The 16558-nt window shown below is 44.2% G+C and overlaps 1 protein-coding gene across 8 annotated transcripts in view; it reads left to right on the top strand.

Moving 5' to 3' along the window:
- Positions 1–16558, top strand: part of DIP2C (disco interacting protein 2 homolog C) — a 412233-nt gene that overhangs the window by 266263 nt on the left and 129412 nt on the right. For 7 of the 8 annotated variants that reach the window (XM_042944702.1, XM_042944701.1, XM_042944703.1 and 4 more), the window contains 4 exons: positions 2271–2405; positions 4726–4845; positions 6142–6339; positions 15097–15188. In XM_042944702.1, the coding sequence (XP_042800636.1) occupies positions 2271–2405; positions 4726–4845; positions 6142–6339; positions 15097–15188 (545 nt within the window). Of the gene's footprint in view, positions 1–1367; positions 1449–2270; positions 2406–4725; positions 4846–6141; positions 6340–15096; positions 15189–16558 lie in introns of those variants that run through there. The other variant, XM_042944706.1, reaches the window with a different exon arrangement.

Below are 16558 nucleotides of genomic sequence, written 5' to 3'. Positions count from 1 at the left end.
GTCTTTTTGGTCGAAGCGTGGGTAGGGCTGAAAAGGAGGGTGGAAACGGCGTCTCAGACATTGAAGAGGCGACACGAGTCCCCCTGCCACACGTCGCTCGGTGACAGGACAGAGCTGCCTACTCGCCCTTGTCAGAGGTGTTCCTTTTCTGAGCTAAGATCCAGGAAATTGTCCTTTGGGGGTGTGTGAGGCCGCTTTGGCTGCCGTGACAAGCACCCTGGACTTGGAGCTTAACCAGCAGAGTTCACTGCCCTGCCTGCTGGAGGCGGGGAGTCTAGGATCCGGGTGTGGGCAGGGCTGGTTCCTCCGGAGGCCTCTCTGCTGGACGTGCAGACGCCGCCCTCTCTCCGTGTCCTCTCGTGGTCGTCCTTCTGTGTGCGTCTGTTCCGACTACCTCAGGAGGATACCTGGTGACCCCTCTAAAGACCCGTCTCAGTGTGCACTCGCATTCTGAGGCCCTCGGGGTGAGGACTGGCACGTGGGACTTAGCGGGGACACAGTTCAGCTCATGCGGGGGCAAACACTCCTGGAAAAGGGAGGTGAGACGTGGAGAACCCAGCTGTCTGCTGCGGGCTGTGCTTGGCGCTCTGGTCCGCTTGTCTGCCGTGCGGAGATTCCGGGTTCAGACTGCACGACCGCTGCCATCTGGGGCTCTGCTCCTGCCTGTGCTGCCCTTGCAGGTGCGTTCACGGGCTCCCTTTGGCAAACATCTGTGCTGTGCGCCTAATGGTAGCAGCGCTTGGGTGCCTCTGTGTGTTTACCGCTTAAGGTAGGTGTTATCATCACCATCCCCATTTTACGGAGGAGGACCCTAAAGCATAGGTTGGTTAGTAACTGGTCCTAGGGGATCAGCGACGAGCAGACGACCAAACCCTGTGACGCCGGCAGCCCAGCTCCCCGGGCCATGGGTGTGTCCGTGTGCCTGCAGGGTCGGCATGCCTCGGACCATCCAGGCACATCGGGATGTGTTGGCCGCTGGGGGGTTGCCCCCATGAAGCTTGCCTAGGGGTGCGTGTTAATCTCCCTCCGCTGTGGCGTCCCCTCGTGATAGGAGATCACTTTCGTAATCGGTCACTCCGCAGTCTCCGTGCGTGCATAGTTGCAGACCCGCCTACTTGGGCAAACTATTTGTAACTGTAAATCGGTTCTCTGAGGACATGTGCAGAACGGCTAAAGTTTGAGTCCCCGGCATGCGTGTTCCCCGCTGAGGGCCAACAGGGTAACGCTCTACCTCTTTTATCACCTTGGACTATAGAAAGTGTTCTTTACACGATCTGTTTGGCACCGTGTTTGTCGTCTTTCTTGTGCTTTTGGTTGGTGGTTTCAGTGCTTAAACAGTCCTCGTATGTGGTGCTGAAGTGGGGCAACATCCAGAGGAGACAGGCCGGCTACGGAGCATGTGCTTCTAATCATGCGGAGCCACAGAAACCCGGTCAAGCTGCTGCCTAGTAAGGATAGCCAAATCATAGTTAATGGTATAATGCCCGTGGTTAGAACTGAGGGTATGCAAAATGTCATTGATGGTCTCCTTGACACACTTTTCTTAATGCCTTATTTAGTAAATAGAAAAATTGTGCTTCCCCCACTTAACCAGTGAGTGCTTCCCTTCGTAGTGACTGTCGCGGTGGGGAGGGACTGGGGCCAGTCTCGTGGGTGATACCGCGCTGATACATGCTGGTTATAAACATACTTTGGAATGATTATTCAGTATCATGCGTGCTAAAACAAATAGAACAGCTAATACTTCTTGAATGCTTACCTTCTATCATAAAGTATCTTAAGAGCTTTACGTGTGTTTAATCCATTCACTGTACCCTGCAGGGGACTGGCCATGTCATTCCCATTTAGTGGAGGAGGGCACCGACACGCCCCCTGGGGCCTGGAGGAAGCTGGGATACAAGCCCCAGGCTCTCTACCTGTAGAGCTTGAGCTCCTCACTGTCTCCGTTAGGACAGACAAGGAAGTTGCCCTTTATGAACAAACCCGTAACTTAAAATATTTCTCTTTCCACTGGCTGTTTGAAAACGTCATTTTAAAGTGCTGCGTTGATGCGGCTCCAGCTGTAATATCATTGTACCAGCGTGGTTCCATCTTGAGAAGTATAAATTGCCTTAGACATAATCTTTGTCCTGACACTTCTGTGGCGCACTTGGACTCAGATTCTTGGCCCTTTCTTGGGATGTGGCAGTTTTTGAAGCCCCCTTGCTCACTTACCCTTCAGAATAACTCCATTGCGATGATCCGAAAACTTGTAATTTGCTTCTTTATAGAAAATCACTCTGCACCTCCTGATGTAACCACTTACACCTCAGAACACTCGATACAAGTAGAAAGGCCACAAGGCTCAACGACATCACGGACAGCACCAAAGTATGGCAACGCGGAGCTCATGGAGACTGGCGATGGTAGGTCTTCTGACAATCATTTTTCCTTCTTTATAAATCCTCATTTCTAGTAGGTTGCCCTTCTGTGCGCAGGATTGGATGTGTTTCTTGTAGACACAAAGTGACTCACGGAACCTGGTTTATCACCTTCTTTACGTGGCTCCCATGGAAGGTGGCACGGGGACAAGAAATGCAAACGATCTCCAAGTTGTCCAAGAGTGTTTCCTTGTAGGAAAAAATATCAGTGTGGGGGGAACTCAGTCATGAGAAGAAAACAGAAATTTTGTGAGTCTGACGTGTTCGCTAATCAGTAACAAATGTTGGTTCGGCAGTTAAGAAATTAGCATGGAAGTGTTAAGACCACGAGCAGTTAGGAGAAGGATAACGTGAAGTTAAATGTAAACCGATGATTGACATGTATGGGCTAGTGTGATGCTTTAGACTTCTGAAGAAAGAGGGTTTTTTCCTCCATATCGGAAAAAAAAATGTCAGCGGTGATCAAGTACAGTAGTGGGGGCTCTCCCTCATTCCTCGTCCTTCTGTGTCAGTACATTCTGAGTATGGTGGCCGTTTCTGTGACCCGGTCTGGAGAAGCAGGCTTGGGCGTCAACCCCATGCTCTGTTCTGCTTTCCATGTGCTCAGCCCTTCCCAGGCCGCGGTAGACCCAGGGGTGATGTAAGATGTGATTTTCGTGAAGGCAGCCAGAGTGGCCTTGGTGTGCTGTCCATCCCTCTGGGTGTGTGTCCTGTGGCACTGTGTGGTTTGGGGCTGGCGAGGAAGGCCCCGACCTGTGTGTCGGGTGGCATGCCCAGTCCTCGTTCCAGTCCCACGCCCCTGGGGTCGGTGAGCCGCCCTGGTTTCCCTGGGGTGCTCGCAGTGCCAGTGTTGCTTTGTGTCCCTGTTAAAAGTCATCCTGTATCCAGTCGGTTGTTACTGTTGTTCTTGTCACCATTTAATAGCTCTGTTGTCTGTGAAGTCTGCCTTTGTCTGTTCCCCTAGGTGAATTCATGTTGTCCCGTTGACACCACGTGAGTCCTCCGTGTCCTGTGTTTCTCTGTATGCAATGACCCCTGTATCAGAGTCACCCAGGACCTTGTCAGAAAGCAGATTCTGGAACCCTCCCAGCCCTAAGCCATCACAGGCTCGGGGCGGGGTCCTCAGGAGGACTCTTGCGTGTTGTGGCCGAGCCGGAGCACCAGTGGCAGTGGGAGACGACCTTCCGTTCACCCGAACCTACTCAGTGGGGCACTTAATGGAGAAATACTGTGTTTAGATATTGAGAATTCTGGGTGCTATATCTTTGTATGTTTCCCAAACTATAAAATATTTAATGTTTCAATTCTGCAAGTGCCCAATATATTTTGAAGCTATCTGTGAAAAAGCTTTTTATTTGATAAAAAGCTTCCTTGAGATCTGTCATATTTGTTCCAGACACTGAGATCTGTCTTTATGATACGTGACCATCAGTGGGGGAGGGGGAGGAGGAGGAGGAGGAGGAGGAGGAGGGCAGCTCTGCCAGGGTTTCGGGAAAGCCCCTTCCAGCCTGGTTCCCTTGCAGGACCTCTCCGCGGAGTAGAATGTGCTACAAGGACACTCTTGTCTGGCTTGAGGATGTCAGCACCCTGATGCTCCTTGTATTTGTTAATTTGGGGCGTTTAAAAATCTTTCTGCCTTTTTGGCAATCATTTATTCAGTTTCCAAAATGATGTTCGTTGTTGTAGATAAGAAATATGTTGTTATGATACGGAGTTTATTTTTGTGTGTACATGTGAATATGTGCCGTATCCTGGTGTTTTGGGTTATGCAAAAAATTAAGAGCATTTAAATTGCTGTGCTCAGGAAGCACTGGCTGAACATGCACTCAGGTGAGCAGAAACTGAGGCATGGACGAGGGCCACTGGATAGTCAGAGTGCAGGCCTGCCACGGATGTGCCTGGCACATTGGGCAGGCCACTCTGGCCACAGAGAGGGCAGTGCTGGTGGTCTCCAGAGACAGCTCTCAGAACTCCATCGGAGAAGGACAGGGGAGCAGATCCTCTTTCAGGAATGGGAGGTGTGATTGGGTGCAGCCCAGGGTCTGGTGCCCCTCCCCCAACCCCAGCAGGACATCTGCAGCATCGTTCCAGGGGTCTCTGCAGACCCTGTGGTGCTGGTGGGACCACTGCACCCTGACATCTACTCAGGGGCAAGCTCTTGCCGGGTGGGGTGTCCTGGGTGGCAATTGCAGGACCCTCAATATGGGGCCCTGGCACTGGTGTCACGACCATTTTTCCTGTGGCTGCTTGTTCAGCTGGTGAGGTACTGACTGGTCCTTCTTCTGTCGGTGGTTCTGTTTTCCAGGGGTGCCAGTAAGTAGCCGGGTGTCAGCGAAAATTCAACAGCTCGTCAATACGCTCAAACGACCGAAGCGGCCGCCGTTACGGGAATTCTTTGTTGATGACTTTGAAGAATTGCTGGAAGGTGAGAGGGGCTTCCGCCCCCCACTTACTCTGTCTGCGTGATCCCAGGGACTGTCATGACTGGGCTGTTAAGAGTAACAATCTTGGCACCCCTGCAAGACAAGAATCTTCTCTAGAGACTGTAGGCACTGTTCCCAAAGCCGCCTTTAAAGACAGGCTAAGTGCGGGCAAGGCAGGATAGACACCCAGGCTGCATGTTTGTGGCCCTCCCAGGGTGCAGTCACGGCCGTGAGCCCGGCCTCCACCAGGTAGCAGAAACGCAGGGAAGCATACAAAACCGTGACTCAGGGTGACATGTGCTCTCTACGTAAGCTCATTAAGAGGAAGGCAGAGTGTGCATGCGGCTGGGCTCATTTCCTGCCCCTCTGTGCAAATTCAGGACTATGTCAAACCCAGATTCCTTATTTTCTTGTTCTTTGTACCACAAGTAAGACACTGCTGATTCTCTGGCCAGCAGGGGGAGATTGTCAATCGCAGACCGTGAGGGAGAGAATCCTTTTCTAAAAGTGAGAAGCGTAACAGTTGCTAACGTAAACTAAAGAGTTGGGAAGATTGTATTGCATTATAGGCCATTTTTTGTTTTACTCAAGAAAATGTACTTGGGTTGGTTATTGATAGTAATTGTTGCAAATTCAAACTTACATCCCCATATTTAAGGGCAAAATATAATTTAACGAAATTTGAGCTCTGGAGTCCAGAATTACTAGTGTATGTACATCAGGAGCTGATATTTTGAACAGCTGTTGCAATCCCAGAGTCCAGGCATGTTAAAATACACAGTTCATCTGTCGGTTTACAGATGCACTCAGGTCTCCCTATATTCACCATCCCAACATTGCCTTAGAAAGTGTAAGAATTAAGTGCTTCCGTTACGTCCGTGAAGCTAGCATATAGGTCCTGGCTGTGATTCTAGAAAAGCACGTGTGCATGTTTGTAGTCCACCAATAAACATGTGTAAGTCTTCTACCTTCTTTAAAAGGAAGAGAACGGTGATTGTGCTAATATGCATGTATTTTTTTAAAAAAACTTCCAATGGGGGCGCCTGGGTGGCTCAGTTGGTTAAGCATCCGACTTCAGCTCAGGTCACGATCTTGTGGTCCATGAGTTCGAGCCCCGCGTCGCGCTCTGGGCTGATGGCTCAGAGCCTGGAGCCTGCTTCCGATTCTGTGTCTCCCTCTCTCTCTGCCCCTCCCCTGTTCATGCTCTGTCTCTCTCTGTCCCAAAAATAAATAAACGTTAAAAAAAAAAAATTAAATAAAAAAATAAAAAAAAATAAAAAAACTTCCAATGTATTTAGTTCAGCAACCGGATCCGAACCAGCCAAAGCCAGAGGGAGCGCAGATGTTGGCGGTACGTGGGGAGCAGCTGGGAGTGGTGACGAACTGGCCGCCATCGCTAGAGGCTGCATTGCAGCGGTGGGGGACCATCTCCCCGAAGGCCCCATGCTTGACCACGATGGACACGAACGGGAAGCCCCTGTACATCCTCACTTACGGTAATTCCGTATGCCGCTTCACCTTCCTGACTCTGCCTGCATACAACAGCCACTTTTGGGGTGCTTCACTTACGTTTGTAAATCCAGTACAGAAACAAAATGGACTTAGAAAGGAAATATTTTAGGGAAAGTACTTAATTTGAATATGAAAAGTTACTACTTATTAAGCGTTTTTGGAGTAAAATCCAGAAATGGGTACAAAAAAAATCAGTCATAACCCTAATAAGATAGTGGGTTTTATTTCTTGGAACATGCATGTGATGTTCTTGCAAGTCGTGCCTTCAGGAAGGATGGGTAATTAAAGAATATGTATCTAAACTCTTTTATGTGTATCCTTCAGAAAAAACAAAAACCATTTCCAAAGTGATTACTCAAAAAAAGCAAGAGAAACAGGGTTTTCTTTAGTTCTTCATTCAGTACAATTAATGAAATCTGTGAACTTTTGGAAGTAGTTTTCTGTACCAGAAAGATTTCGTTCTCTTTGTTCCCTGGGTAAGGGGCCAAGGAGAAAGCAGGTGGTTGGGTTACTGTCACAGCACCTGCTGCAGCTTTGCAGAGAGACCAGCTGAATAACAGAAAGACCAGAGCCGACCCTCCTCTGTCTGCACGTGTGAGATTAGGTGACCTGTGTCTAGATCGAAGTTTTGTGTCCCTGGCAGCAGTGCTCTTACGTGGAGTAGGAAGGTGACTCATTTCTACATTGGCCCGTGTTACGATAAGCGACAGAGTCCAGCCTTTTGGGATGTGGGGCCTCAGGGGGTACCTGCTGTGGACTCCAGCATCACCTGTGCGTCTCAGGGACAGAAATGGGTTTGGGGTTTAGGAGCATATGTCTCCCAGCTTTGCCGTTTTCTGGCAATGTTGGGTATTTCTAAGTGGATAAAGAGCATTTCACCCATGGTGAGGCTTAGCTGGATTTTTTCACTATGCTCTTTGGAAATAGGTGTCAGTCAAGTAAGTGGAAGACTTTCCTTAGTGACCCCCGTCCCTGGCCAGACCCAGCCCTGAAGCTGGTGGTGTGGCTGGAGCTGTCACTCCTTAGCTTCTTCCAGAGATCATCTGCCACGTACGGGGACTCCCAGGACCCACCGTGTGCACACGCAGCGAAGCGCCCACCTGGCTGCCTACAAGCGTGCGCTGAGATGCGCGAGGCGCTAACTGTGTACCTGCCCGGCGCAGGGCAGGGCATCGGAGAAGGAGACACGGTTCTCCAGGCTGAGGACTCCAGTCGGAAGGGCAGCCCTTCTCCTGAGGGAACAAAGAGCAGAGAAGCGCTGACTTTGCCTCCGTGCACGTTACTGCGAGCTGTGGTGTAAGATGGACGCCGAAAGTTGTCTGAGGGAATTCGGCTAAGGGAAGTGTGTCTACACCCCAGCATCACAGCCCCTGCTCTTCAGTCATCTGTGTTTTCTTGCGTTTACTCGTCCGTATGAGGCATATGCTGTGGGTCACTCTTGGTTTTGACCTGTTGAAGAAATGTAAGCAATGCGTTTCCAAAAACACGGTGATAGTTCATCAGGATGTAAAAGGGGAGTGTTGGCCAATACGAGAAAAACCGTAGAAAAGTGCTCTATAGGTAGAAACACTGAGATAGATGAACCTGTAATGGCCGGGTGTTGCTCAGAATACAGAGGAGAGCTCACTGAATGAGAATTGTTCTCATACCAAGGAACTCGGTCTCATTGGCAGACTGGACTGTTTACCGTCTTGTAGTTCACTTTCGGCTCTCATTTAACTTCCTGCAAAGCCGGATGGTAGCTGAGAAACTTGGGATCTTTGATGGAAAATACAGGGAGTGAAGGTTAACAACCCTGTAGAATAATCCACTGTTCTCCATTTACCAATACAAATAAAACACATCTTACAATCTTCAGTTAATAAAAATAAATCATGCTAAGCAACTAATTTCCTTCTATCATGAATCTTCGCTTCCTCCTGTTCTCAGCACGATACCTGCAAATTTATTCTACTTTGCTGCAGTGCGCTTTTATTACCAGGCAAACTCCCTCTCCTCTCTCCCTCCCTCCCTTCCTCCCTCTTCCTCTTTTTCTTTTCTTCCTTCTTTCCTTTTGTGACTTATGACTTGGCTTTTGCTCCAGATATTTTGAAATATTCAGGTGCTTGAGCTACAAAAGCGTTGGGAAACCTTTCTACGTGGTTTATGCTTTGCATTATTGCCGATGTGTTTCTCAGGCTCCACTGCTGTTCGCAGGTGACTTAGCCGCTGTGCTGAGCGTGAGCTCTGAAACCCCTTCCTCACCCACCTACCCGTTTCCTCAGACCTACACTCTTCTTATGGTTGCGTACTCCTCACAGAAATCCAATTGAAATTAAAATTAATCTGTAGTAAGACAGTGCGTGCATCATGTCCGCATCTCTTTCTTTTTTCTATATGCACAAGATATCTTAGAGTCTTAATATCTATTTTCTCAGTTAAAATACCAGTTTAACTTGGCAAAATCAGTTGAGACTTCGTGTCCCCCACCTTCCAAATACATAGTACGGAATTATTATTAACTGGTATTGGCCATGGTCACCATTTTATACGTCTCATGACTTATTTTATAACTGGATGTTTGTACCTTTGACCCCCTTCACCCATTAATGCCTCCCTCTCCCCCCGCCACCAGTCTGTTCTCTGTATATGTATGAGCTTGGGTTTTAGATTCTGCAAGTGAGTGAGATCACAAGGTATTTGTCTCTCTCTGTCTCACCTGTTTCACGTAGCATGATGCCTCCAAGTCCACGCATGTTGTTGTAAATGGCAAGATTTCATGCCTTGTTATGGCTGAATAATGTCCTGTGTACATATACCACCTTTTCTTCATCCACTCATCTGTTGATGACCAGTTTTAACCCCCATACTGGTTTTTCCAGAGTGGCTGCCCAGTTTGCCCTCCCACCAACAGTGTAAGAGGTTCCCCTTTCTCCACATCTTCGCCAACACTTGTCATCTCCTGTCTTTTTGATGCTAGCCATTCTGACCGGTATGAGGTGGTAGCTCAGTGATTTTGATTTAATCTCCCTGGTGATGAGTGATGTTGAGTACCTGTCATTGTCTTTTGGCCATCTGTGTGTCTTTGGAGAAATGTCTATTCAGTTCCTGTGCCCATTTTTGAATCCATTATTTTTTTCCATTGAGTTGAGTCCTTTCTGTACTTAGATGTTAACCCCTTATTGGATAAATGATTTGCAAATATCTTCTGTTCTGTAATTTGCTTTTTCATTGTGTGGATGGTTTCCCGTCCTGCACAAAAGCTTTTTAGTGTGATATGGTCCCACTTGTTTATTTTTGCTTTTGGTGTCGGATCCAAAAAATCATCCCCAAGATCCATGTCAAGGATTTTAGCACCTGTTTTCTTCTAGGAGTTTTATGGTTTCAAGTCTTAGGTTCGATTTTTTTTCATTCATTTTGAGTTAATTTTTAGGTGTGGTTCAGTGCCATTCTGCTGCATGTGACTGTCCAGTTTTCTCACTACTACTTATTGAAGAGACTGCCTCTTCCCTATTGTGTATTCTAGACTCCTTTGCTGTAAACTAATTGACATATGTGCATGAGTTTATTTATGGGCTCTCTGTTCCATTGATGTGTGTCTGTTTTATGCCAGTGCCACACTGTTTTAATTACTGTAGCTTTGTAATACAGTTTAAAATCAGGGAGCCAGCTGCCCCCAGCTTTGTTCTTCGTACTCAAGATTCCTTTGGCTGTTTGGGGCCTTTTGTGTTTCCATACAAATGTTAGGATTCTTTGTTCTACCTCCATGAAAGATGCCATAGATATTTTGGTAGGGATTGCATTAAATCTGTAGATTGCTTTGGGTAGTATAGACATTTTAACAATATTATTTCTCCCAGTTCATGAGCATGGAATGTCTTTCATTTGTTTGTGTCTTCCTCAGTTTCTTTCATCAGTGTCTTATAATTTTCAGAGTTTAGGTCTTTTAGCCCCTTGGTTGAAATTTTTCATGGTACTTACTCTTTTTGATGCAACTCTAAATGTTTTCTTAATTTCTCTGATAATTCATTGTTTCTAGAAATGCAGTTGTTGAATTTTGTGCATCAGTTTGCACTCTGCAACGTTACTCAATTCTTGGATTAGTTCTAACGGGGTTTTTTGTTTGTTTATTTCTTTGGTTTTGGTGGCATCTTTAGAGTTTTTCTGTATATAAAACCCTATCATCCTCAAATACAGATAGTTTTACTTCTTCCTTTCCAATATGGATACCTTTTAAGTCTTTTTCTTGCCCAAATACTCTGGCTAGCACTTCCAAAACCATTGAATAAAAGTGGTGAGACTGGACATCCTGGTCTTGATTCTTTTCTCGGCACACAATACTAGCTGTGGGTTTTGAATGTATGGCTTTTATTATGTTGAGGTATGGTCCCTCTGTATTCCCTTTGTTGAGGGTTTTTCATCAAAAAATGTTGAATTTTGTCAAATGCTTTTTTCTGCATGTATGGAGAAGTGATTTTTATTCTTCATTTTGTTAATGTGGTGTATCATGTTGATCGATTTGACAGCATTGAGCCATCCACATATCCCTGGAATAAATCCCACTGATCACGGTGTATGATCCTTTTACTGTATTGTTGAATTCAGTTTGCTAATATTTTGTTGAGGAATTTTGCATCTATGTTTATGAGGAGTAAGGGCCTCTTATTTCTTTTGTGTGTCCTTGTCTGGTTTTGGTATCAGGGTAACACTGGCTTCATAAAATGAGTTTGGAATCATTCCCCTCCTCTAATTATTTTGGAAGAGTTTAGGAAGGATAAGTATTAAATCTTCTTTGAATGTTTGATAGAATTCATAAGGAAAGGCTTCTGTTTGTAGGGAGGTTTTTAAATTTCTGATTAAATCTCCTTACTAGTAATCATTCTATTCAGATTTTGTTTCCTCATGATTCATTGGTGGAAGATCGTATGTTTCTAGGATTTATTCATTTTTTCCAGTTTGTTGGCATATCGTTGTTCCTGGTGGTCTCTTGTGATCCTTTGTATTTCTGTGGTGTTGGTTATAACTTTCATTTTTTATTTTATCTGAGATTTTAAATGAGAGTCCACTCTCGTTTTCTTTTGGTGAGTCTATCCAAGGGTTGTCAGTTTTGTTTACCTTTTCCAAGAACCAGCTCTTGGTTTTGTTGATCTTCTCTATTGCCTTTTTAGTCCCTATTTTAACAATTTCTGCTCTGATCTTTGTTACTTCCTTCTTTCTGCTAGCTTGGGCTTCATTTGTTCTTCTCCTGGTTCCTTGAGGTGTAAGACTAGGCTGTTTAGTTGAGATTTTTCTTGTTCATTGAGGTACACCTGTATTGCTATGGACTTCTGTCTCAGAACCGCTTTTGCTACAAATCGTAAGTTTTGGTATGTTGTATTTCCGTTTTTACTTGTCTCAAAGTATTTTTTTAATTTCTTCTTTGAATGTTTTGTTGTCACACTGGTTGTTCAGTAGCATGTTGTTTAATCTCCACATACTTGTGAATTTTCCAGTTTTCTTCTTATAATTGACTTCTCACTTCATACCATTATGGATCAGAAAAGACGCTTGCTATGTTTTCAGTCTTGAATTTATAGAGATTTGTTTTGTGGCCTTACGTATGATTTGGAGAATGTTCCATGTGCACTTGAGAAGAATGTGTATTTGGTGCTTATGGATGGAGTGTTTGATAAAAATTAAGTCCATATGTTCTAACGTGTTGTTCAAGGCCACTATTTCCTTACTGGTTTTCTGTCCAGATGATTTATCCGTTGATGTGAGTGGGGTATTAAAGTTCCTACTATTATCATATTGCTGTTAATTTCTCCCTTTAGGGCTATGAATATTTGCTTCATAGATTTAGGTGCCTCCATATTGGGTACACAAATGTTTACAAATGTTATGTCTTCTCAGTGGACTGATCCCTTCATCATTAAGTATCTCCCCTTCTTTGTCTCTTATTACAGTCTTTGGTTTAAAGTGTGTTTTGTCTGATAGAACTACAGCTACTCATCTTCCTTTATGTCCCCACTTCTGTGGAGTGTCTTTCTGCAACCCCTCACTTTCCTCTGTGTGCATCCTTACGTCTGAATGGAGCCTCTTGTAGGCAGCAGATCAGTTGTTCTTGTTTTTTTGTGTGTTTTTTTCCCCCATTAACTCACTCTGTGTCTTTTAATGAGAGAATTTAGTCCTTCTACGTTTAAAATAACTATTGATAAGAGGTACTCATTCCCATTTTGGTAATTGTTATCCGGTTGTTTTTGTAGGGCCTCTCTGTTCCTTTTCTCTTCCTTTGTGGTTTCATGACTTTCTTTAGTGTGAGGCTTACATTGCTATCCCTTTATATTTGTGTATCTGCTAGAGGTGTTTGCTTGGTGGTTACCATGAGGCTCACATACAACAACTTATATTTATAACCATCAGTTTTAAGTTGATAACAACTTATGTTTGAACACATTCTAAACCTGTGCATTTTTACTCTCCCACCCACATTTCATGTTCTTGATGTCACATTTTACATCTTGATATCTTGCGTGTCCCTATTTACTACTTTTGTCCTTTTCCTTTTATACTGGCTTTATATAGTCCACTACCTTTATTCTAGATTTACCTTTCCTAGTGGGATTTATACTTCTATTTATTTTCTTGTTACTTATTAGTGCCATTTCTTTTCAGCATGAAAAAGTCTTTTTAACATTTCTTTTTTTATTTAAAAAAATTGTTTTTTAATGTTTGTTTATTTTTGAGACAGAGAGAGACAGCATGAATGGGGGAGGGTCAGAGAGAGAGGGAGACACAGAATCTGAAGCAGGCTCCAGGCTCTGAGCTGTCAGCACAGAGCCTGACGTGGGGCTCGAACTCACAGACTGTGAGATCATGACCTGAGCCGAAGTCGGACGCTAAACCGACTAAGCCACTCAGGCGCCCCATCTTTTTAACATTTCTTACACGTCTGGTTTTGCATTTGCTTCTGGGAATATGCATGGTCTGCCCTTCCATTCTGATTGATCCCTTTCCCAGTAACTTCTCTTGTTTGGAAAGTTTTTCATTCTCCTCTGTAAATCAGTAAAGAACCATTGTGTCTCCTGCAACTTAAATCAGCAAAGCTTTTCTCCTTGAAAAACAGCAAGTGGTATTTTGCCAAAAGTATGTTGCTCTTTTCAAGCTCCCGACTGTAGACTGGCTTCTGTATGAATATATGATAATATCCAAACAGAGAATGACGTTGAAAGTGTAACAAAACGTAACTTTGCTAATCATCTGACTGTAACGGATTTGTTCACAAAGCCATTGGGTTTTTCAGTTACAACAAATTGATTGTAATTGTTTATTTAATTGTGATTCCCTAATATTGTTCACATTAAAAAGATTTGAAGGCACAAAATACTTGTTTTCTTTAGATGAAAAATCACTGAGTTATTTCTAATAGCCAGTGGCTGTTTTTGTGGAAAAAATATAGCCACCTAACAAAATACCAAATGCTTGTAAGGTGGCCACTCTTGAGGACTGCAGTGTTGAGGCAGATCTAGAGAAGAGGGTGGAGGACAGACAAGACCTTCGTGTCTGATAATTAGCCTAAGTGCTCAAGAAATATGGCCAAAGAGCATACTGTCATTTTGTCCTTTTTAGGTTGCCTATGACATCAGTGAAACGAAGGCCATGTATTGAGCACATACTGTAAACCAGTAATACCCTAGGAGTTAGAGAAATTAAGATAACAACATTCCTTTTGTCCCCTTATCGCTAAGGAGGAGATAAGTTGATAAATCCTGTGGAAGATAAACAATAACCCTAATTTAGGTTGCTGCAAAATCCAATGTGAAGTAAAACAAGTGTTATAAACATAAAACTTCTTAACTCTTACATTTAAAATAGGAAGAAGATGAAAACAGTGATTGTATTTACGGGAAAGTTAAAGTTGCTCCTAACTGTTGTTACGATCATGTTAATGTAACTTCTAACACCTCGCCTGCTTCTGAAAGCATGTGGAAGCTGATATCATGAAGCCCTTTAGGTGTCTAAGAGCTCATATTAGGTGTCAGAGTCACTTTGTCCCCTGCCCTGTCCTCCTATGCAGGAGCATCTGGTGCTAGAATGGAGGCAGGGGTGGGAACCCTGGAGGTTCTTCCAAGCTGGCTGTCCTTTCTGGTGTGTGTGTGTGTGTGTGTGTGTGTGTGTGTGTTTTCAATCCTGTTTTTAATCCTCCTTTGTGGTCAATTTTTTCTGGAGTTCAGAACTTTAGCTCTGAATACTTACCGCCATCTTTAAGTTCAAACATTACTCTCAAAAAATCCTGAATCCCCAAGACAAGCAAGATGTGATGCTGAGAAACTCAAGACTTGGGGAGGGAAGAGGGGTCAGGCCTTGCAAAGTGTGTCCTAAGTACCTTTTGCATTCATTTCATTCATTTCATGAGCAAGGCCCTGATAACAGTGGAAACGTGTCATTTTGCGTAACATGAATTGGCAGTGACACACTATTGCCCTTGTCCCTGCTCTCCTCCCCAGAAATCTTCCCATCTTCTGTGATGATAAATGTTCTGTGGCTTTGCTGTACCTGCTTTGCACACTTAGAGTGTGTATCCGTACCTTGTTCCAGTGTTTAGGCCTCTCAGAGCCTATGAGTCAGAGTTTCTGGCTTTTATTTTCCTTCAGGGTTCCATGGACTCAGGGTTACTTGAAGGCTTAAAATGAATGAGTACCGTCTCTAGTTATGTGCATGTTGAGACATAACTGAAAATGCATGTGTCCACTTACTTATATCTTTATCATTTTTATTAATAGGCAAACTGTGGACAAGAAGTATGAAGGTTGCTTACAACATTCTGCATAAATTAGGTACAAAGCAGGAACCTATGGTACGACCAGGAGACAGGGTAAGTGCACGTCTGCAAACGCTCCATCGTATGCGACAGAGACACCTGCTGTTTGAAGTTCTAGAGTTCAGTGTCTCCTAATGCTAATGCTGCTAAGTCAGGCTTTCTTAACATTAACTATGAATCGGGGTCAGTTACACAATATGTCATTTAGCCTTTACAACAACCCCGTAAGTTCAGCTGTAGTACTTCTGTTTCATCCATGAGGACGTGCAGACTTGAGAGTGTCACATCAGATGAAGGCACATAACTCATAAGTGGCTCAGCACTCGCAGCTGTTTCTGGCAGACCCCAGAGCCACATTCCCAACCTTTGTCCTCTCGTCTGCTACTTTGAAACATTCGTGTGTCATCTACCTGGGCCGGCAGGACAAATTATACGTAAAACTTTGTTTACATCCATCAGTGTACTGAAATCTTTATAGCACGCTGCTGGTGCCATTCCTTTCCTGGTGTTAAATTTCTGGATAGAGGCTACTATGTTTAACCAATAAGCAAATTTTTATTCTTCCTGCAATCTGATTAAGTTACAGATTGAATATGTTAGTATTCCTTTGCAATGTTATACTCCAAGAACTTGATACCCTTGTCCAAGCTTTGTACCCCAATTTAGATGTGAGGCAGGGTTAGACCCGCATTTTCTTGCCTTCAAATGTAGCATCTTTTTTTTCCATTTGCTGCTTTGTATCTGAGACCCCAACACTGGGTTATCCTACCTGTGCCCAAAGAACTCCCAAGTGAATTCAGTAAAAATATCAGTGCTGAGCACCATAAACCAACAAGAACAGAAGCTGTGATTTACTTAAGATATTATAAAGACAGGGGCCCGTCATGAGGAATTTTTTAGAAGATTACCAGAGGCCCAGCCTTCTGTGGTGGACTATGATTCTTTCCATTTTTTTATTGAACAAGTTTGACCTGTGGCTTGTAAATCTCAGTTATAGGTCTTAGCACTTCCCTGATTATAAAACTATAAGGCTACAGTAATCAAAGCAGTGCAGTGCTAACATAAAGGCAGATGTGGAGAATGGAGTAGAACAGAGAGCCCAGAAACAAACCCTCGTGTGCACGGTGAAGCAGGTTCATCGAGGATGTTAAGATATGACACGGGGAAAGGACAGTCTCTTCGATAAATGGTGCTGGGAAAACTAGACCACCCACAAGCAAAAGGACAAAGTTGGACCTTTTACACCGTCTATTAAAAAATTAACTCACAATGGTTCGGAGACTTAAAGAACAAAAACTATAAAACTCTTAGAATAAAACATGGGGGAAAGCTTCATAACACAGAATTTGGCAATGATTTTTTTACGTGATACCAAAAACACCGTGGAACAAAAATAAAAACATAAATTGGATTTCATCAAAATA

Source organism: Panthera leo, chromosome B4, assembly GCF_018350215.1.
Source record: "Panthera leo isolate Ple1 chromosome B4, P.leo_Ple1_pat1.1, whole genome shotgun sequence".
Lineage (NCBI taxonomy): Eukaryota > Metazoa > Chordata > Mammalia > Carnivora > Felidae > Panthera > Panthera leo.
Note: the sequence above shows the minus strand (reverse complement) of the source record. Positions and strands in the feature narration are given on the sequence as shown.